Source organism: Rhinoraja longicauda, chromosome 13 (genome assembly GCF_053455715.1).
Source record: "Rhinoraja longicauda isolate Sanriku21f chromosome 13, sRhiLon1.1, whole genome shotgun sequence".
Taxonomy (NCBI): Eukaryota; Metazoa; Chordata; class Chondrichthyes; order Rajiformes; family Arhynchobatidae; genus Rhinoraja; species Rhinoraja longicauda.
In genome coordinates this window covers 9727902-9750544 of record NC_135965.1, presented here as the reverse complement: position 1 = coordinate 9750544, position 22643 = coordinate 9727902, and the positions used below count along the sequence as shown (strand labels likewise).

The window sequence follows — 22643 nt, the reverse complement described above, 5'->3', positions numbered from 1 at the left end:
CACCCGGGGAAAGCCAATGCTGTCTTGGGGGAGAACGTACAAATTCCACACAAATAGTATCCTTAATCAGGATCGAACCGGAGTCTCTGGCGCTGTAAGGCAGCAACTCTACCGCTATGCTACTGTGCCGCTCCACTTGTGAGCCGACTGCACACAAAAGGTTAGTAATGGAGCAATGTTATACTCACAGCTTTGGAAATTGCACCAATCATTGTTCCGGAAAGAGCAGCAGCCATGCCAAATCGACCATTGTTCAATATGTTCATGGCCACCTTAAACCCTCCTCCAACCTCGCCCAGCAGGTTTTCTGCCGGCACCTTCACATTGTCAAAATAAACCTCGGATGTATTTGAAGCCTTGATCCCCATCTTCTTTTCAGGAGGACCACTGGACCAAAACAATAACAACATGATGATTATTTTTGTCTGAGGCAACAGGGGACTTTGTGAGGAAACATCTGAATGGAATAAGAAGAATAGATTCTCCATATATAATGATTATTTTAAATTATTGTATATTGCTAAAAGTTCTTGATTAGTACGGTGTCAGGAGCTATGGGGAGAAGGCAGGAGAATGTGGTTGAGAGGGAAAGATAGATCACCATGATTAAATGGCAGAGTGGACTTGATGGGCCGAATGGCCTAATTTGTCACTTATAACTTATGAACATAAATATTATTTGTAGCTCTTCTTCTCACTTGCCTCCATCAGCAACAATACTGAAGAGCCCACGGACACTATTATGGGAATAGGTTTAGATTGGATGGACCTGAAGGACTAGGACTCATTTGCTCCTCGTCATGGGTTGTTGGTAACGATTCCCTTAGGATGGCGCCACCAGCAATGGCTGCCTCGCCAACAGTCTGTCTGTCCTTTCTTCTGATTTTATTATTTTAAGTATGTGTTAAAAGTATGTTTTAGAGTTCCTTGGTTTGTTTTATGTGAGGGGTGGGGGGGGGGGGGGGGAGTTGGGGGAAACCTTTTTTCAATCTCTTACTTCGTCGGAGATGCGATTTTTTTTCCGTATCATATCTCCGTCCCCACTGCGGCCTAACATCGAGAAGTTGGCGGCCTTCCCTGGAAACTGGCCCGGAGCTGCATGCCATGGTCGCGGCGCGGACTTTAACATCGCGGAGCTTGCGATCCCTGCCGGGGATCGACTGTGGAGAACTCCAACCGTGGGGCCTGTGGACTTTAACATCGTGAAGCCCGCGGTCTCTGGTAAGAAGAGGCCGACTCGGGAGCTCCATGCCGCGGAGAGTTTCAACTGTGCCGACGCGGGAGTTTCGATCATCCCGACGCGAGGGCTTCGGACCGTCGGCTGCGGGGGCTTTGATCGCCCCGACTGCGGGTGATTCAACAGCCCCAACCGCGGGAGAACAAAGAGGAAGATGATGGAACTTTATTACCTTCCATCACAGTGAGGAATGTGGAATCCGCTGTGGTGGATGTTTATGTTAAATGTTTTTTTTGTGGCTGTGTGTCTTGCTGCTTTTCACTTAGTATGACTGTATGGTAACTCAAATTTCACTGTACTTTAATTGGTGCATGTGACAATAAATTGATCTTGAAATCTTGAGGAGTGTAGCATGACAGGAAGAATGCAGAGAGGATTCATAAAGCAAATCAACCTCTTGGGAAAGGGAGTCAGGGAAAAGAGGGAGAAATTCCCTCGACAGGGTGTACTAAAGGTGTTCCAAGGCATTCTCCTCCCCACACATCAGTAATATACAACACACTGAAGATTCGGTTTCAGTGAAGAGGTCCTGGCAAAGATGCATCTGCACTTGCAACTGCAGAGCTGCCATGTTATTAAAATCGCAGTGCCCATTGATTTCTCTGCCCGTTCTCTGCCAGCCAAGAGTACGGGAGATGCTAAACATTTCGCAGTTTGTCCGGAGAGGTCGCAGACATTCCAACATCCAAGAGAGTAAAAATCATGGAGTCATAAAGTCATGGAGGCAACAGCACAGAAACAGGCCCTTTGGCCAAACTCGTCCCTGCCAACCAAGTTGTCTAACCAGGCTAGTCCCACTTCCTTGCACCTAGTATACATGAACCTTTCCTTCATTTGAAGGCACAAAACATGTGCGCTGGCCCGAGTTGATCTACTTGCATGTATTACAATTGTTCTACTCTCTTGAATCATAATTCTAAGACGGTTAGATTTACTAACAATGTTCTCTTAAATATACTTTCAGATGTGGCGATATACATCCACCAGGAACAACTGAGGACCCAAACTGACCCTACCAACAAGGCCTAGAACGAGGCCTACTTCAATTGCTAAGGATCTATTCCTAATCACCCAATCTACCTCGCTGTGGCTCAGGCACTTTTTTTTATCTGCATTTCCTCTGTAGCTGTAACAATACATCCTGCACTCTGTTTATTTTTTTCTTTTGCACTAGCTGATGTACTCATGCATAAGTTAATTTGCCCGGACAAAGTTTCCCATTTTTTCTGGGTATATGTGATAATAATAAAGCAATATCAATATCAATACTTCACAGCTGATTTTTAAAAGGATCATACATTTTCCTTTTGCAGAAACTGGTGATGAAAGCCATTGCAAGTTTTTTGCACCTTATTCGACAAGATATTAAAACATGCGTGACCCAGGCTTTAGAATATAGAACATTACAGCACAGGAACAAGCCTTTTGTTCCACGATGTCTGTACCAAACATTATGCCAAGTAAATCTCCCCTGCCTGCCATCTAGGTTCCTTCTACATCCCGAAGAAGTGTGGGATTAGGTTCATTGTCTCTGTAAATTGCCCCAAATGCGTGGCAAGTGGATATAAATGTGAGATAACACAGAACTAGTGTGAACAGGCGGTGGATGGTCAGTGTGGACTCGGTGGGCTAAAGGGCCTGTTTCCATGTGTATATGTAAAAGCACTACTGCCTTTCCCAATACATTGGCTAGTGTGACTCAAATTACAAATCAGCATGACCTTCAATGGAATCAAACTGGCACGTGGAACTTAGAAATAATCCACATACACATGAAATAACCCTTCCAACACTTCAGAACAATAAAATTTAAAATGTATAAACTAGCAAATAAGACATTTCTTCAAATAGAATAGGAATGTGTTTCAAAGGCCAGATTTCTAAGACTCAGGGTCATGAGTGCTTGCTGGTAGCACCTTGGACATCCTGAAATTGCGAAAAACTTGCACGTGAAGTTTATACGAAATATTTTTAGTCAAACATTTTTCCAATTCTATCTTCTCCATCCTGATGCTCTGTATCTTCTGCTCCAACATGCTCCATGCATTATTAATAGCTACTTCTGAGGAAAGTAGCAGCATATATTTAGTACTTAGAGATAGAAACAGGGCCTTTGGCACACCGAGTCCACACCGACCATCGATCACCTGTTCACATTAGTTCTGTTATCCCACTTTCACAATTGTTCATTACACACTCAGGGCAATTTACAGCAGCCAATTAACTTACAAACCCGCATGTCTTTGGGATGTACAGAGGAATCCCATGTGGTCACGGGGAAAACGTGCAAACTCCACACAGACAACACCTGAGGTCAGGATTAATCCCAGGTCTCTGGCGCTATAAGGCAGCAGCTCTACCAGCTGTGCCACTGTGTTGCCCTTATTATGATATTGTGATAAGATGGAAATTCTGGATTTTACATTTAAGCCCGGTAGGTTTTAATGATGTATTTATTAACCGTTGAAATATTAGATGCACAATTAGTTGACTATTAAATCGACATTCTTGATGATGCGCCATTTCAGAATTAGGAATACTTATGATGTTAATGTTGTGAATTTATCTCGATGTGAGGTTAGTGCACTTGAAGCAGCATTTTCTAAATTCCTGCCCAATAATTCTCTAACTGTACAAGCCAACAAACAAGAAATGGCCACCAATAGGCTAAGGACATGGCTGTTACGAGGGCCATGTTGCCAAGACTAGAAGTCAGTAGGCCATGATCATTACTCAGGTTGAAGTCAATTGCTGTCTTTGGCAGAGATTAGAAAAAGGTTTGGAGGGAAAATCAAGAAGAAAATGTATCACAGGTGTTGTCCTGTGGAGTATGCACATTCTCCCTGTGACCACATGGGTTTCCTACGGGGGCTCCGATTTCCTCCTTCACAAGAAGGCTGTGGAGGTCAAGTCAATTGATATTTTTAAGGTAGAGATAGATTGCTTCTTAATTAAGAAGGATGTCAGGTAGGAGGCAGGAGAATGGGGTTGAGAGGGAGAGATCGATCAGCCATGATTGAATGGCAGAATGCACTTGATGGATCGAATGGCCTAATTCCGCTTCTATCACTTATGAACTTATGAACTTACATCTCAAAAGTATTGATCATCATAATACAGACTAATATCAATATAGACTTCTTCTATAGAGGGAGAGAACAGTAGATCCTAAATCAAATATATTTTTTAAAAGGTCTCAACAGATACATAGATTTCTTAAAATAAATCTTCACTCAACTGAGTAATTCCTCCAAATTTTCTTTCGACAATAAACGCTGTGATCTTGTCCTTCGTATTTCCAGTTTGTTCATTTTCAATAGGAGTTTTGGCAAACACAGTGAAGATCTCTGCTATGCCACCATTGCTGCAAGCAATTCAGATAGGAACCTTTAAAGAAAATAATCACTCCCAACATAATTATTTCAGCCCAAAAATATTGTCCCACAACAACTTAACCCTCCATTGAGGAGCCTATTTTGTTGAGCAGGCAGACAAAAAGCATTCAATATGGGATAATTTGAACTTTACTCCAATTTCACTCAATTTATTTTCCTTATTGCAGCAGAGTTGGCGTGGGACCATACTTTTGCCAATGCTCATGTCAAGGCTTATTAACAGAGCCTGACTGAGATTTCCACTGTGAAGATTAAATAGAATCACCCCCACATCAATTCCAGTGCCAGTGCCAGTTAATCATCCCCACATCAACTCCAGTGCCAGTTAATATACACCCCAAGGTTTTATGAGAGTTTTACAAATGCATAAAGAAGCCTCGACACTAGAGTGAGGCATAGGGCAGCCAAGTCGTTGAAAGATGTGTCGACCATAACTGAAGCATTTGCATTCACCTGGCATCTACTCCTCTTCCAAGAACCTATTATCTCCCCTATGAGATGCACACAAGAAACAGCAATCACTTAACGCTGTTAACACTGATGGTGATAAGATGGTTGTCTCTCACCTGATCCAGAGTTTGCTTCCATTTAGAATATATGTCTTGCCCTTCTTCACAGCAGTTGTCTTTATTGAAGCTGCATCAGAACCACTGGCCGTCTCAGTGAGGCAGAAGGCGGCAATTGTCTTACCTGCACATGGACAATCAAAGACATAAAAATGCTCAAATGAAACAGTTACTTGGTTAAACAAATTCTTCCACATCTGGGTTGAAGTATAACTTAATTAAATAAAAGTTTTTACAGTCTGTATGTGGTAAGTCTCCAAACAAAATTGGTTTTGGGTTGGTAATCCAGATCAAGGAATCGTAGGGCCCCAAAAGATGTTGATGTCACAAGGAGAGAAATGAGCCTAGATGTTAGTATTGGTTGACTATTGTCACACGAACCAAGATACGGTGAACATCTTTATTTTGCATGCCATCCTGGCACATCATACCATAAATGAATACATCGGGTAATACAAAAGACAAATTAAACAGAGTGCAGAATATAATTTTACAACTACAGAGAAAGTGCAGTTTAAAAAAGTGCAAGGGCTGCAACAAGGTAGATTGGAAGATCAAGAATTTATCCTTAGCATACGAGAGGTCCGTTCATAAGTCTGATAACAGCAGGGAAGAAGCAGTTCTTCAAGGGTTTATATCTTCTGTCCCATGAGAGAGGGGAGAAAAGAGAATGGTTGGGGTGTGAGTGGTCTTTGATTATGTTGTTTGCTTTCCAGGTGCATTGTGGTGTAGATGGAGGATGGGTGGGAGAGGTAGGCTGATTTGCATGATGGACTGGATTGGACTGTGTTCACGAGTGTGCAATTTCTTGCAGTCTGGGGCAGATCAGTTACCAAACCAAGTGTGATGCATAGAGATAGGATGCTTTCTGTGGTACATCCATGGAAATTAGTAAAAGCCATTAGAGACTGAATTTCCTTGGACTTCTCAGGAAGTAGAGGTGTTGATGTGCTGTCTTGGCAGTAGTATCAATGTCGTTGGACGAGGACAAATTGATGGTGATATTTACACCTAGAAACTTGAAGCTCGCAACCATCTCCCCTTCAGCACCATTAATGCAGACTGGGGCCTGTAACTGCACACGTCTCCAGAAGTCGATGACTACCACCTTCATTTGCTGAAGTTGTTGTCTTGACACCACGCTACTAATCTCTCCATCTCCTTCCTGCACTCCGTCTCGTCATCGGTTGAGATCCAGCCCACTACAGTGGTATCATCTGCAAACTTCTAAATGGAGTTCGGGCAGAATCTGACCGCACAGTGGTGAGTGTGTTGGGGCTGAAGGCACACCTCTGCAGGGCACCCACGTTGAGAATTATCATGGAGGGTCTTTTGTCGCCTATCCTTACTTATTGTGGTCTATGGGTCAGGAAGTCGCCGATCCATTTGCAGATGGGGATGCTAAGGCCTAGGTTCAGGAGATTGAAGATGAATTTGGTTGGAATTATGACGTTGAGGGATGAACTATAGTCAATAAATTAGAGTCTATGATCACTCGTCCTTTGATTGCACTGAAGCAGCAGGCTTCCAGTGCCAACTTGTATCCTTCAAGTTCAAAGTTGGTAAAAGTGTACAGTCTAAACTTGACCATGAAATCCCGTTGTCCTGGCGATGGCGTTGAGTTGGAGTTGTAGGGGTTGGCGTGACCAAGCGACGGTGTTGATGTTCCTCCACTCATGCTCTGCTGCTCCGTGACACTACCGGCCATATCCAATCCATAAACCCGGCCTCTTTGGGGCCAATTTAATTGAGCCCGAGGCTGCTGCAGGGCCTCCAGTGGCCCACTCCACCAACACATCATTCTGGACACATCGACCCACGGATGCACACCCCCTGACTGCACAGGGCCGAGCTCAGCCTCCATGCCCGAGGTGTCTCTGCAGCCCACCTCACAACACCCAGATCACCTCCAAGGGAATGGGGGCAGAGCCCCCAGCCCGCTCACCGACACCAAAACCTACCTCCTCCCCCTGCCACCGCCATCTTAAAGTGTGAATTCACCAACAGATTATTTCCTTATCTTAGGGAAGACACACCAATGTTTAAAATCTCAGTGAAACCAATTAACTCAGCACTGAATAAGGATTTATCAATAAAGTCAGATCCCATAGTAAAATGAAATATCTAAAACTACATAACTATTATATCTTTATTCTGGAGTTTGGGTTCTTCAAGGAATGTTATTGAAACACCCATTATGAAAGATTAAATCTTTCTGCTTATAAAGTATTCAAAGTTTAAATTCAATGCGATACATGCAAAGATCAAGCAATGGATGAAACCAATGAGTTCTGCACCTATCCGAATATATATTGGAACCTGCCTTTTTCATAATCATAAGAATAAATAGTCATAGAGTGACACAGTGTGGAAACAGGTCCTTCGGCCCAACTTGCCCACACCGGCCAACATGTCCCAGCTACATTAGTCCCACCTGCCCGCGTTTGGTCCATATCACTCCAAACCTGTCCTATCTCTGTACCTGTCCAACTGTTTCTTAAATGTTGGGATAGTCCCTGCCTCAACTACCTCCTCTGGCAGCTTGTTCCATACACCCACCACCCCTTTGTGTGAAAAAATGTTTTTTCCCTACGTCCTCAGCCAACTTATTTGACTTAACAGGAGATAAAATGAATGTCATATCCAAATGACGGTGCTGCCCAGCAGCTGCGGCTTACCTGCAGTCCGTTTGTCTTTTGTGTTTTTTGTTGTTTTTTGTCTTAACTGTAGTGTTTAGATGTGATGTAGTGTTTTTTGTGGTTGTGTACTATGTGTGGGGGGGGAACTGTAAAATTGTCTCTTCCGAATGGAGACCTGACCTTCTTTCTGGGTGGTGTCTCCGTTCCCACTGCGGCCTACCATCGGCCAAACACCTGGAGCTGGCGGCCTCCAGCTGGGACCACTCTGGTTCGCAGAGCCTGCGGACCGGACTTACCATCTGCGGAGCTGGCTGCCTTTGGAGGCTGTGGTGGCGCTGCGGGAGCGGCTGCGACTCGCCTTCGGAGGCTCCGGCCGTGGGCCGCATGGATATCGGAAGCTCGCAGGCCCCTGGGTGAGGGCCGACATCGGGAGCTCCAGCAGCGGCAGCGTCTTCGCCCGCCCGGAATCGCGGGGCTTGGGTCGGCCCACTGCGGACCTTTCACCATCCGGCGCGGCCTGGCGTGGCAACTTTAACAGCCTGACCGCGGGAGAAGACGGCAGGGGAAGAGAAAAGACATTCTGGCTTTCCATCACAGTGAGGAGGTGACTGGAGGAGACTCTGTGATGGATGTTTCTTTTTTTGTTTTGTGTTGGTTTGTGATTGTGTGTGTAATTGCTTATTTTTTATTGCTCTTATTGTTGGACTGTGGGTAATGGAATCTCGTCCAAAAGACTGGGTTTTTTTGGATGACAATAAAGGTTATTCTGTTTCTGATTCTGATTCAGATATTACGCACACCCCTTGGAATTCCAAATGAAACTATTCCAACCTACCTGTTGCAAGGTCAGGCAAGTATTTCTCTTTCTGTTTATCAGTACCAAACAATAGGATTCCTTTGAAGCCAATGGATTGATGAGCTCCAAGAGTTATACCCACTCCAAGGTCATGAAGGCCAACAATCTCCACCAGTCGACCATACTGTGAGAGAAAGAGTTGTCAGATGAATTCCATTAAAACAAGAAAAATTAAAATTAAAATTAACTCATGGTAGTAGAAATTCCAGCACAAGAAACTGCAGATACTGGAATCTTCAGCAAAACACAAAGTGCAGGAAGAACTCAGCAGATTAGGCAGCACCTGGGGAGGGAATGGATGGAAGATAGACACAAAGTGCTGGCGTAACTCAGCGGGCAGGCAGCATCTTCTGGAGAGAAGGAATGGCTGATGTTTCGGGTCGAGACCCTGCTTCAGACTTCAGACCCGGTCTGAAGAAAGGTCCAAACCCGAAACATGCAAGGAAGGGGTGTGTTTCCAGTCTGGATCCTAAGCAAACAGTCGACTGTCTTATGTACATGTTCCTCTGTGAACAGAGAGATGTCCTACACAACTAATGATAACCGCACTAAATGCAGAATGAGTATTTTAGAGAACCATGAGGCCGTGAATCAGAGGCAAACAGGGGGCCTGCATAAGCAACCACTCTACCTCAAAAACTAGCACACACCAAAAATAAGATCTGAATACAGACACAATTTGAATTACAAACAAAAAAGGAACTGAAGAAGAGCAATCTGAGTAATCAGAGATGAACAAACATTAGCTGAAGAACTCCAATAATATAATTAATTTACGATCCTGTTGTACAATAATGAGATGATAACACATTGCTAATTGTTCCTTGATCAGTTCAAAGTTGAAGGCAATGTCAGATTAACTTTTACAGAAGCTACTGAACCAGCCCAGTAGCCACAATAATTCTCTCCATTGCTCTGCACAAAGAGGAAACTCATGCACCCATAGTCAAAGATTTATTACCTGAGTGTTGGTGAGTCCCATTCCACCATGTTCTATAGGAATTTGCAGCCCAAAAGCTCCCAATTCCTTCAGTCCTTCCATCGTCTTATCTTCCACCTTCTCCAGTTTATCATTCTCAGCAGCATCATTGACCTCCTAGAATGAAACGTGCCAATTTAATTCAACATCACAGCCGTGAAGTCCTTTGTTTTGTTTTTCATGTTATCTTTCTCCATTTGGCGGGTGCTTGCTAGATGTCAACTGCGGGGCCAACATTATATTTGCAAGCCATCAACAGTTGCACATTTCTAACCTGGGCTGTTACAAGTGAATCAAGAGTAGAAGCCACAAAAGATTATCACCATTGATGTAGAAATGAGTTATCACCCCCCCCCCCACCCCCCCAATCCCCCATCCATTTACATGAGAATGTAAAATAAAAGCAACGTTTTGTTTTGCTACATACTATGATATTAAAGGCAATTCTATTCATATTTTGGCATAATTGATCAGCCTAATTATGGTGCACTGAAGTGATTAAAAAGAAATGGTTGCAATAATAATGACCAAAAAAGAAAAACAGCATTGTATTACTTGCCAAGAAAAACTTGGAGATTGGTTCCATGATCTCCTGGAGAAACTGTGACTGCTCATTGCTGAGAACTGCATGAAGGGACAACACATTATTGGTCTTTGATTTGAATTCGCAAATACAGAAAAAAAACAACTTAATTACACAAAACACTCAATAATGTTCAGATTTAACTTTACATTTAAAAACAGGCTGGAGGATTTATTAATTATTTTCCAATGTTAAATTCCTGATGATAAACAACGCATCACCAGAAATCGTTTCCTATCGTTTCAGTCACCATTCCTGGAGCCCTTGGGAATATATGTTTCACCTTTTCCCTTTCTCCTCAATGTGCTTGTCCTTGGCATCACTACCAAGTGTAAGCTAGTGTGACAGTGGCACCAAGGATCTGTGTCTCCAGCTGCCTTCATCTGCTACCATTTGCAATCCATTTCCTCCACCCCCACAGCCTGTGCTGACAGTTTAGTTTAGAAATACAGCACAGAAACAGGCCCTTCGACCCATCCGGTCCACGTCGACCAGTGATCCCCGCATATTAACACTATCCTACACACACTAGGGACAATTTTTACATTTACCAAGCCAATTAACCTACAAACCCTGTATGTCTTTGGAGTGTGGGAGGAAACCGAAGATCTCGGAGAAAACCCACGTGGTCACGGGGAGAATGTACAAATTCCGTACAGACAGCACACAAAGTCGGGATCGAACCCGGATCTCCTGCACTGCAAGCGCTGTAAGGCAGCAACTGTACCGCTGCACCACCTGCCGCACGACTGCTTGTGTTTGTTTGAGCCACAATTTCCCTCAGCTAACAGTGGTAAGACAAAGCAGAAAATAAATTGCAAATTTCAGTCTGAAGAAGGGTCTCGACCCGAAACATCACCCATTCCTTCTCTCCTGAGATGCTGCCTGACCCGCTGAGTTACTCCAGCATTTTGTGAATACCCAAGAAATTGCAAATGTTGGTTTTCAAAAAAAGGGCACAGAGTAGTGGAGTAACTCAGCGAGTCAGGCACCATCTCTCTAGAGAACATGGATAGGCCATGTTTTGTGTCAAGAACCTGCTTCAGACTAAAACTTTTAGGTTCACCCACCAACTACAATCCATCTCTCATGGAAAATAGGAAATCTTGTGACTTCTCTTCCTGGTTATTATTTCAGGTTCATTTTATACCCCCAAATAAGTTTCTAAACTTATCATTTCTTTGTCAAAAATAATCACCAGTTTCCCCATCGATAACATCAGCCATCTCTGCCTTTGTGTTGGTCTCCAACAGTCCCCTTAACAACATCTTAATTGCCTCCAGATTCAACTAATATAATGCTTTCCCAGTTAGTTTCTCATATATTGACTCTCCATTTACCAGATGCTAGACTCAGGTTTATACATTTCCCCTTGCCTCACCATTAAATAACATGTGTCATGGGTTTTAGGGAGAAGGCAGGAGAATGGGGTTAAGGTGCAGCCATGATTGATTGGCAGAGTAGACTTGGACTGAATGGCCCAATTCTGCTCCTATCACTTATGACCTTATAACTTTATGTCTAATCACACAATCAAAATCTCTCCCTATATGACAACCCTTTTCATTTTTAAGATTGTCATTTAAACCCACTATGATTAAGCTTTAATCATCTAAACATGCCTTTTTAAAAGCTTTTTATTATGATATTATTGTTATTATTACTACTACATCCTGGCCATGCTCTCATTTCACTCCTGCCATCGGGAAGAAGATACAGGAATCTAAAAAACGTGCCCTCCAGGTTCAAGAACGGATTCTTACCAACAACCAATAGGCTCTTGAACACAACATACACCAACTAAACTATGAACTGGCTTGGTTGCAACTAAAGGACTTTAGGCTTTTCTGCACTTATATTAGACTTTTAAAATTATTGATTTTTTGTTTATTATGTTATCTATGAATACTGAGTTTATAAATCAGTTACGCAGCTGCTGCAAATAAGAATTTCATTGTTTTATTCTCAGTATATATGACAATTAAACACACTTAACTCATGACTGGTGAAGTGCTTTACAAATATACTCTTAACTCATGACTTGTGAAATGCTTTACAAATATAAGTTGCAGGTGTCCTTGGCAGGCATGATAGCAAAAAAACAGATTGAATATGCAATACCACTGATTTATAGGATCTTGGTTATACCACAGGATACTAACTCTGGGAATGCATTTGAAAATCCATTCCGCACTATTTTAAAATTACACAATAACCAGAATCAGAATTTGGAAACATGCACAGAACCATAAATGTGTCAATTATTCAGTACAAGGGATGAAGCAAAAACTTTAGTTGGATGCATCCATCATTGCTATATTGCAGAAAAGTCAGAATTGTTTAAGGAATTTATTGTCTCCTGAGACATTAACCTATTTGGATTAATTATGGTATAAAATTAAATGGAAACTGTATTTTAGCACTTAATGAAGCAATGGAAGTTTTAATACTGCGCCATCTACATTATCAATAATTTGGATGAATTTTTTATACATATAAACTTATATTTTTTTACTTGAATTTTTTTTTGAGGTTGACTGCCTAGTGATTTTAAAAACAAAAACATTAAAAAACTCTCCGTAGGTCGGGTAGTTTCTGTGGAAAGGGAATTGGGGGGACCATTTAAGTTGCGGAGAGTATGGGGGAGAGATTTAGATTTAGAGATACAGCGCAGAAACGGGCCCTTCAGCCCACCGGGTCCGCGCCGCCCAGCGATCCCCGCACACTAACACTATCCTACACCCACGAGGGACAATTTTTACATTTGCCCAGCCAATTAACCTACATACCTGTACGTCTTTGGAGTGTGAGAGGAAACCGAAGATCTCGGAGAAAACCCACGCAGGTCACGGGGAGAACGTGACCTGGTTGAAACAAATTGATTAACTCAAACAGTGAAACCTGGTGGTTGCCCGATTTGTGACCATCTGAACAGAGATATGGGTAGTTGGGACAATGTCTGCAGGAGAAGCATACGAGTTCTAATACATTTCCAACTCCAGCCCATAGCCCATCTTCTTATATCCTTCTGAATAAGAGATGGAAACATTCCAGTGGATTCAATGGAAGTAGACTGAGTTGCAATTATACAACTTAATTAAAGGTGAACAATTCAGCCAAGTAAGGGAAAACATAAGGAAACAACTGAAAATCTGATCTCAAGAATTGATTTCATTGCCGTTTCAATAGGAGGGAATAATGTAATGGAGAAGGTTTGAAAGAGTGGGAGACTGAGGCAGGTGAGACCCCATCAGCATAAGTGCATGAAAGGGAGAGAGATACACAAACATACAAAACATGAAAGGGCACAGGAGGTGCCAGACAGGGCAAGGCCAGCATGGAGTGAAAATGGGACTAAGAGTTGGAAAGTTGGAGAATATATAGAGAATACCTTTGACAATGAAAATTGGGGCATTAAACTGGTAGGAATTATTGAGAGATATATGAGTGGTTAAGGTTTGTATGATTTTGAGTTGAAGTAGGACAGCAGGTTGGTGCGTAGAGAATTGGAGAAATTTAGTCTATCTGTGGTGATAAAGTTGATAACGTTCTCAGAAAAATAGATGTGAATGAAATAAACCCAAATGTAGCTGATATGTTTATGGAATATTTTAAACCTTTGGCAAAGGAGTCTTCTAAAACCCTGAATTATCCTTTCAGATATGACATTGAAAATCAATACTTTATTTTTTTAACGTTGGTGGCACAGAGGAACCTCTGCCGCGCAGTGCCAGAGTCCCGGGTTCGAATCTGATCTTGGGTGTTGTCTGTGTGGAGTTTGCATGTTCTCCTTATGATTTCATGGGTTTCCCCCAGGTCACCCAATTTCTTTCCACATCCCAAAAGACGTACGGGTTGTTATGCTTATTGGCCACAGTAGGTGAGTGGACTAATCTGAGAGAGAGTTGGTAAGATCGAGGGGAGATTAGAAAAACTGAATGTAGGATTAGTCTAAAGGCGTGGTTGATGGTCGGCACAGACACAATGGGTTGAAGGGTTTGTTTTCATATTGTATGATTTCATTAAGCACCATTTTTACACTTGATTCATTTTAAATTGACAGAAGCCATTATTTCAGAAAATGAAAAGAAATCTGACACATATGGCAATATTCCCAAAGAAATTAGTTCTCATTCTCATTCTCATTCCCATATTTTGTTTTGCAACATTTGCTTAGTTAATTGGTAATCACTTTTTGAATTGAAACACTTAAAAAGGACAGCATAGTAATTAGAAACTTGGCTGTTGCAATTGTTCACTTCCTTGCTTCCCACTCCAATACATGCCCTGCTTTTGAATTAGCTCGAGAAGTCACTGGATTACCTTGTATCAAAGCTATTGCACAAATGTTCAGGGGATTAAATATAACCTTGCTCTAATGTTTTTAACATGCAACATTGATCAAAGTTCAGCAGAATTCAGGTTTAAAAATTAACATGGGAAGATGATGCCATAGCCTGGACTGCCAGTGTTTTAAGCGGTCATGTCCATGCTCAATTGCAGGTACATAAAATGCCAAACGACAAAAAAAAATTATGATACTCACTTCCAGACTATAACCAAAATAAAATAAAGTTTTGACTTCAGTGTGTCATATTCATAAAATTCATCTGGTACGGTACAGATTTAAGAACTGTGCATTGCAAGCAAAACTATACAAAGAAGATATCCATTCCAATCTCATGAGGAAACATAGAGACTTAGAAAATAGGTGCAGAAGTAGGCCATTCGGCCCTTCGAGCCAGCACCGCCATTCAATTTGATCAAGGCTGATCAACTAAAATCAGTACCCCGTTCCTGCTTTTTCCCCATATCCCTTAATTCCTTTAGCCCCAAGAGCTAAATCTAACTCTCAACAGATTAGTGATTGCTGGATAATAAACTACTAACAAATAAAAATATATCAGTTTGAATGGTAGTCATAAAAAGCTGGAATAACTCAGCGGGCCAGGCAGCATCTCTGCTGAGTTACTCCAGCACTTTATGTCTATCTTTGGTATAAACCAGCATCTGCAGTTCTTTGTTACCACATCACAGATTTAATGGTGTTCAATAAATATCCCACCCTAGAACTCAGTTACAAATTGCATGCGCTCAGCATCGCAGTGGTAGAATTGCTACCTTATAGCTCCAGTAATCCGGGTTCGATCCCGACTACGAGTGCTGTCTTTACAGAGTTTGTACATTCTCCCTGTGACTGTGAGTTATCTTCGGATGCTCTGGTTTCCTCCCACACTCCAAAGACATACAGGTTTGTAGATCAATTGGTTCTGTAAAAATTGTAAATTGTCTCTACTGTGTAGGATAGTGCGTGTACGGGGTGATCGCTGGGACACGGTGGGCCACAGTATTTCTAAACTAAACTATAAACTGAGCTTGCAATTCATTAACAGAGTTAGTTCAGGTTGATGAAAGTTTAGTTCTAGATTTCTCACCAGACGGTGCCTAACCTGCAGAGTACTTTCAGCATTTTCTGCCTTTTGACATATTATAGATTGAAGAAGGGTCTCGACCCGAAACGTCACCCATTCCTTCTCTCCTGAGATGCTGCCTGACCCACTGAGTTACTCCAGCATTTTGTGAATAAATACCTTCAATTTGTACCAGCATCTGCAGTTATTTTCTTATATTATAGACTAAAAGTAATTTTGCTGGAGCCATTTTCTTAAAGCAGTCCAGATGTATGGGTTGATTTGATCCTCCATCTATGCTTCATAACCTATTCTGCAGCAATATTACAAACATGTTCTTAATAATGCAGCTTGCTTGGCCAGTGGGAAATCAAGGAGCTGCATGATGTATACAATGGACAAGGGAGTAAAAACTCACATGAGAACAAAATATAAAGTTTTGGGATAAATAGATGTTGATAAGTAGTTTGCTTTGTGCACAGATTGGTTCATTTTTGTATGTTGTGCTATGAACTTCTTTGATGAAATTGTAATTATTGCAAACCTGGATAAAAATTGAGATATCTGATGTCCAAGATCATATGCAAATTTCATAAGTTCATAAGTGATAGGAGGAGAATTAGGCCATTCGGTTCATCATGTCTACACCATTCAATCATGGCTGATCTATCTATCCTTCTCAACCCCAATCTCCTGCCTTCTCCCCATAACCTCTGACACCCGTACTAATCATGAATCTATCCATCTCTGCTTTAAAAATATCCATTGACTTGGCCTCCACAGCGTTCAGTAAATAAGACATCTGTAAACAGAGTAAGACTATGTTCAGGAATCAGCGTGACTTTTGGTATTTGGCAAGACACATTACCGCCATGACCCTGAACATCCCAGAACAAGCACAACACTTGAAATGTTTATCACTCTCTTCTTTGCACAGTAAACATGCTGACAGGAACATTTTCCTGGTTTCCTGCCTGCTGAATCACATGGCCAGTGAAGAATATGTACTGCACCATAACTGATGCTCATGAAAAACTTGCTATGTTCTTCAAAAATCAGAATGATAAAGAAAGTAGTGTCTTTCGTGTAGTGTCTGGGTTTGCATTTATGATTCTCATAACATCAATCAACTAGAAGGCACTAAACAAAAGGAATAAGCATGAGAGAGTAAATAGAGGTATTAATATGGAGGCGAAACAAGGAACTGCAGATGCCGGTTCACAAAAAAAGACACAAAGTGCTGGAGTAACTCAGCGGGTCAGGCAGCATCTCTGGAGAACATGGATAGGTGATATTACTCCAATGGAGAGTTATTTTTCAGATTAGAGGCCTGTAAGCAGCCTGTAACCGGCGACAGGGTGTTTTGTGCCCAAGGCTCATCGATGCACGAGGGCAACAAAGGTTATCCCGTCTGGTCCGAACCAACAGAAGGTCTACTGTGGCAAAAGTCACAGAAAATTTTAATGGTGGTCATGGGAGGAAGGTGTCACAATACACAGTGCATCGCACCCTGCTGCGTATGGGGCTGCACACGGAGGACCAACAGCATGTTAGGCAGGTGGTCGTAATGTTTTTGCTCATCAGGTCATAATGTTTTGGCTGATCGGTGTACATTAATGATTTGAACAAGAACAAGGGTGACACAGTGATGCAGTGGTAGAGTTGCTGCCTTACAACGCTTGCAGCGCCGGAGACCCGGGTTCGATCCCGACCACAGGTGCTGTCTGTATTGAGTTTGTACATTCTCCCTGTAACCACTTGGGTTTTCTCCGAGATCTTCGGTTTCCTCCCACACTCCAAAGACGTACAGGTTTGTAGGTTAATTGGCTTGGTATAAGTGTAAATTGTCCCTCGTGTAGGATAGTGTTAATGCGCGGGGAACGTTGGTCGGTGCGGACCTGGTGGTCCCAAGGGCGTGTTTCCGTGCTGTATCTCTAAAGTAAACTAAACTAAAGAATGTAAGTGACGTGATAAGTAAGTTTACCAATGACACCAAATTTGGTGATGCGGTGGACAGTGATGAAGGTTGTGTAAGGTGACAACAGGGTCGACATCAAACAGGAAAGTGGGCAAAGGAATGGCAGACAGAATTTAACTCAGACACATGTGAAGTGATGCAGTTTGAAAAGTTGCATTAGGGCAGGGCATACACGATAAATGGCAGGGCTCTGGGGACTGTTGTAAAACAGAGAGACCTAGTATATAATTCCATGAAAATGGTGACACAGATAGACAAGATCATAAAGGTGGTAAATAGCACAAATGCCTTCATTGGATGGAGTATTGAATACAAAAGTTTGGACGTCAGACTACTTTATGAGTAGGGCTTTGGTGAGGCCCGCACATGGAATAATGTGTGCAATTCTGGTCACTATCCTATTCACGAAGATATTGCCAGGACTGCAAGGCTTGAGTTACAAGGAGTTTGGATAGGCGGAGGCTACTTTCTCTGGAGCAAAGGAGGCTGAAGAGTGACCTCATAGAAGTTTATGAAGTTGTAAGAAACATTGATAATATGGATGCTCTTTGTAGTCTAAAACTAGAGGGCAGAGGTTTAAGGTGACAAGGGAAATATTGAAAGGGCACCTGAGAGGGTGGTCTTTCACACAAAGGGTGCTCGGTGTATGGAATGAGTTGTCAGAGGAAAGTGATAGGGGTGGGTACAAGTACAATGTTTAAAAAACATTTGGATAGGTTCGTGGATAGGATAGATTTAGAGGGATATGGGCCAAATACAGGTACATGGGGCAAGATCAGGAATGTTCCCTGGCTAGTAGGACAAGATGGGCTGAATGGCCTATTTCTGTGCAGTACAACGATATGATTCAATCTCGAGATACAAGAGTCTATACCAAAAGCATTGGTTCAGCCATACCTTATAGCTACTGCACACAATTCTGGGTCCCACTCTTTCAGTGGGTGGTGGTACTGGGAGAATTTTAAACATTGAATCATAGAACACAAGGAGCACTTTTGGACCATGGTGTCAGTGTTGATCAAGAAAGGACTTGCCCTCCCTAACTCCACGTTGCAGGATGAGGTCCTCCTTACCCCAACAGGAAATCCCATGGATTTAAATACTGAGCGCTAAATATATATATTTCACCTTCTCATGATGGTATGACTGACAATTTGCAGAGAGTCTGCCACCTTTTGTTTGAAAATGCACATTCATACATTTGGGGAATAATAAAAACAAATACATAAACATGCTTTCTTTCCTACTGTACTGAGCAACTCGCCTCTTGGATATGGAAAAACCTGTTCGGTGACGACTTTCCCCTTAAAAATGTTCACACCAAAGGATGCTGACTCCTGCAGAGGAAGATATCAATAAGATACATTTTGTATAGTTCTTGAAGAAGCTATACAGCTGTGTAATAAGTTTTCTTCAGTATTGAATACGTTACTTTAAAAGATTTTAGATCTAGAATTAACCAGATATTCTTCCTATTAATCATTTATATTATCATTTGTAAATTGTGATTGCTATTTTTTTTTGCTTCAAGCCTATTATTTCCAAATTGATTGGAGTAGTATGTTAATCATGCCTAACTTTGGAAGCTAGATTTAATTTCAACCTTTATTGATTACAAATTTAATAATGGGCTCTGTAAGTTCCCTGCAAAGTGATTTGGTGCAATCTCAGTCTAATTCTTTATAGCAGACATGCACACAAAGATTTTCTCCACTTTGTCCTTTAATTTACACCAATTTTTCATGCTGTGTTACCACTGGCTGGTCTTCCAGTGAGCAATGACTAAAGCACCTCCAGCACTTTGATGAGCCTGAACCTACAAAGATCTTGTTTGTAATTAGTATGAAGAGAAAAGATGCTTTTTAAAAAGGAACTGGTTGAAGTAACCCTTTGTGCCCTTGGCTCCCATTGGGAATATGGTTTAAATGAGTTGCATCTCCACTGGCTAGGGTGTTCAGACAAGGTGAAATTGAATCTGGGATTGTGGGAGCGATGTTCCATCTTGGAGAAAAATCCTCCATCAGGTGCGAGATGCTCTTGGTGTTGCTACACATGTTCATAAGTTCTAGGGGCAGATTTAGGCCATCCAGCCCATCAAGTCTACTCCGCCATTCACTCCTAACTGATCTATCTTTCCCCCTCAACTTCATTCTCCTGCCTTCCCCCCATAATCCCTGACACCCTTACTAATCAAGAATCTGTCAACCTCCGCCTTAAAAATAACCATTGACTTGACCTCCACAGCCATGTGGCAAAAGGTATAGAAGTGTGAAAATGCACACTTCCAAATTCAGGGACAGTTTCTTCCCAGGTGTTATCAGGCAACTATCAGCTACCATCTACCTCATCGATGACCCCTGGACTATCTTTGACCGGACTTTACTGGCTTTACCTTGCACTAAACGTTATTCCCTTATCAGGAATCTGTACACTGTAAATGGCTCGATTGTCATCATGTATTGTCTTTCCACTGACTGGTTAGCACGCAACAAAAACTTTTCGCTGTACCTCAATACGCCTGACAATAAACTAAAAAATGAAATCTTCACTTGCAAAGGACCCCCTCCATCATCCTCCATTCACTGGCAGAGTCATTCTTGTTGTCATATCATAAAGAATAGGAGTAGAATTAGACCATTCGACCCATCAAGTCTACTCTGCCATTCAATTATGGCTGATCTATCTCTCCCTCCTAACCCCATTCTCCTGCCTTCTCCCCATAACCCCTGGCACCCGTACTAATCAAAAATCTACCTATCTCTGCCTTAAAAATATCCATTGACTTGGCCACCACAGCCTTCTGTTGCAAAGAATTCCACAGATTCACCACCCTCTGACTAAAATCCTTGCTGCCTATCATCCATAGGGACTCCCCAATGTTTTCTGGTCTTTCAGTGGAAGTTGTTGTCTACAGCCACATGTTCTAGACTTCCATATTCCAAAAGTCCAGTTGCCCCAGAGGTTTTACAGCAACATGTGTGATATATTGATTTCACCTACTTAGCTGAGCTCATGCTCATCACTCACCATGAATTCACATTCATGAATCACCAGTGCTTCCCTCAGATGAATTCATCCCAGTAACTCACTGGTTATCTCAACTGAACTGAAGTCATCATTCACTGATAGGACTGAGTTCACATTTATGTTACAGTGATTGTCCCAGTCGGATTGAGTTCACATTCATGACTCCTTGTTGGTTGCAACAGAGCTGAGTTCACATTCTTGTAAAACTCCCAATCTCCACTGCGTTACCCCAAAGATATTCAGAGGGGGCAAGGCTGTGCAATGAGTTGAATCCTTCCTTATTCTGATCCTGGAGATAAGTTCAATTATGGATCTGATTCTTTAAGTAAATGATGCAAAGTCACAAACAAATAAACTTGGAGACTCCCATTCAATGCTAGCCTGAAGTTCAACACTCCTTATTATTAAGCTGGCAATAGATTCAAGGTAGTGCATGAAAGGATTGCACTGAATCATACAGCACAACACAAGTGATTTAGCTAAGAAACTGTATTTGATATAGAGAATGAGAAGGGGAACTTCTTGTAATCCTCATCATTACCAACATCCAATTGATGAATTCAGCTGACTTCAAAAAGAACTTGACAAAAACTGAAGATGTTTAGAAAAATACAAAGCACCAAGAGAAGAGGGACTCCAGAAAGGAAAACGATCCCACAAGAAGCTGCACATGCTGGAATTTTGAACAAAAAAGCAAGCTGCTGGTCGAACTCAGTGGGTCTGTGGAAGGAATGGACAGGCAACAATTCAGCTTGGGACCCTTCAGGGAAGGGATGGAGACAATGTGACCGGGATGCTGATGGGCAGGAAGGGGCATTTCAAGTGGTTTAGGGTTAGTATACCATGACTCCATGTTCATAGGTCAGGACACAATTCCAAACGTATTGTGGGCATGATGGGGGGACCTAAGGAAATTATGAATGAGGATGAGGAGTTATATTGATCAGGAGGATATCATCAAGGACATACGATACGATACAATACGATACGAGATAACTTTATTTATCCCAGGAGGGAAATTGATCCGCCAACAGTCATAAAACACAAAATACATGAAACAACATATTGTTGGATCTAGATTTAATAACTAATTGAACATTTTAATCATCAGATGAATTACCAGGATTAAAAATTATTACAGTGTAATGTAAGCTCACAAATGTTCAATGATCTGATTCACCTTTCCTCTCTCACTTGCGTAGTGGGCACCAAACTGTAACCTTGGAACAAACACCGCAGATAAAATATTCCTGAAGAAAAAGGAACAAGTTAATAACATCAGGAAACCATCGGGACTGAATCATGGAATAGAGTGTAGAGCTATACAGCATGGAAACAGGCTCTTCGGCCCACTTGTCCATAATAACCTCTGCATTCCCTCTCTCTCTGCCCCTACCCTCCCCTAGTTGTCCTGGTAGTTCCACTGTTTGGATCCATATATCGCTTCATTATCACCTCTTCCACAGCCAACAATAGACCATTGTGGGCTCCACCTTTCCTTGGTCGTCGGAACCGGCTCTGATTTGATCTGAACTTTTTCATGCCTCAAATTTCCCTCTCACCTGAATGTCAGTCTGAAGAAGGGTCTCAGCCTAAAAGTCACCTATTCCTTTTCTCTAGAGATGCTGCCTGACCCGCTGAGTTACTCCAGCATTTTGTGTCTATCTTCGGAGTTAACCAACATCTGTAGTTCCTTCCGACACATGCTTCTATAGCTTCCTCTGGCAGCTCATTCCAGATAGACAGAGGTAGGCCCTGAGACCCCACTTAAGTAACTCTCCTCGCAGCATAACCATATGCTCTCTAGTTTTAGAACCCTCTACAACAGGAAAAAACTGTGAGCATGCACTTTATCCATGCCCCTCATAATCTTCTACACCTCAATAAGGTCACCCCTCTGCCACCTACACTCCAAAGAAAAAAAGTTCTAGCTTATCCAACCTTTCCCGATAACTCAGACCCACAAGCCCAG

At 42.1% G+C, this 22643-nt stretch overlaps 1 protein-coding gene across 1 annotated transcript in view; it reads right to left on the bottom strand.

Annotated features, from left to right (window-relative positions):
* The window catches only part of LOC144599136 (very long-chain specific acyl-CoA dehydrogenase, mitochondrial-like), a 62848-nt gene that overhangs the window by 33351 nt on the left and 6854 nt on the right, over positions 1 to 22643 (bottom strand). The window contains exons 2-9 of the mRNA XM_078409868.1: positions 21852 to 21921; positions 18909 to 18981; positions 10232 to 10296; positions 9655 to 9789; positions 8673 to 8817; positions 5199 to 5322; positions 4476 to 4601; positions 189 to 387 (exon numbers count right to left, since the gene is read on the bottom strand). Of these exons, the coding sequence (XP_078265994.1) occupies positions 189 to 387; positions 4476 to 4601; positions 5199 to 5322; positions 8673 to 8817; positions 9655 to 9789; positions 10232 to 10296; positions 18909 to 18981; positions 21852 to 21921 (937 nt within the window). The remainder of the gene's footprint in view (positions 1 to 188; positions 388 to 4475; positions 4602 to 5198; positions 5323 to 8672; positions 8818 to 9654; positions 9790 to 10231; positions 10297 to 18908; positions 18982 to 21851; positions 21922 to 22643) is intronic.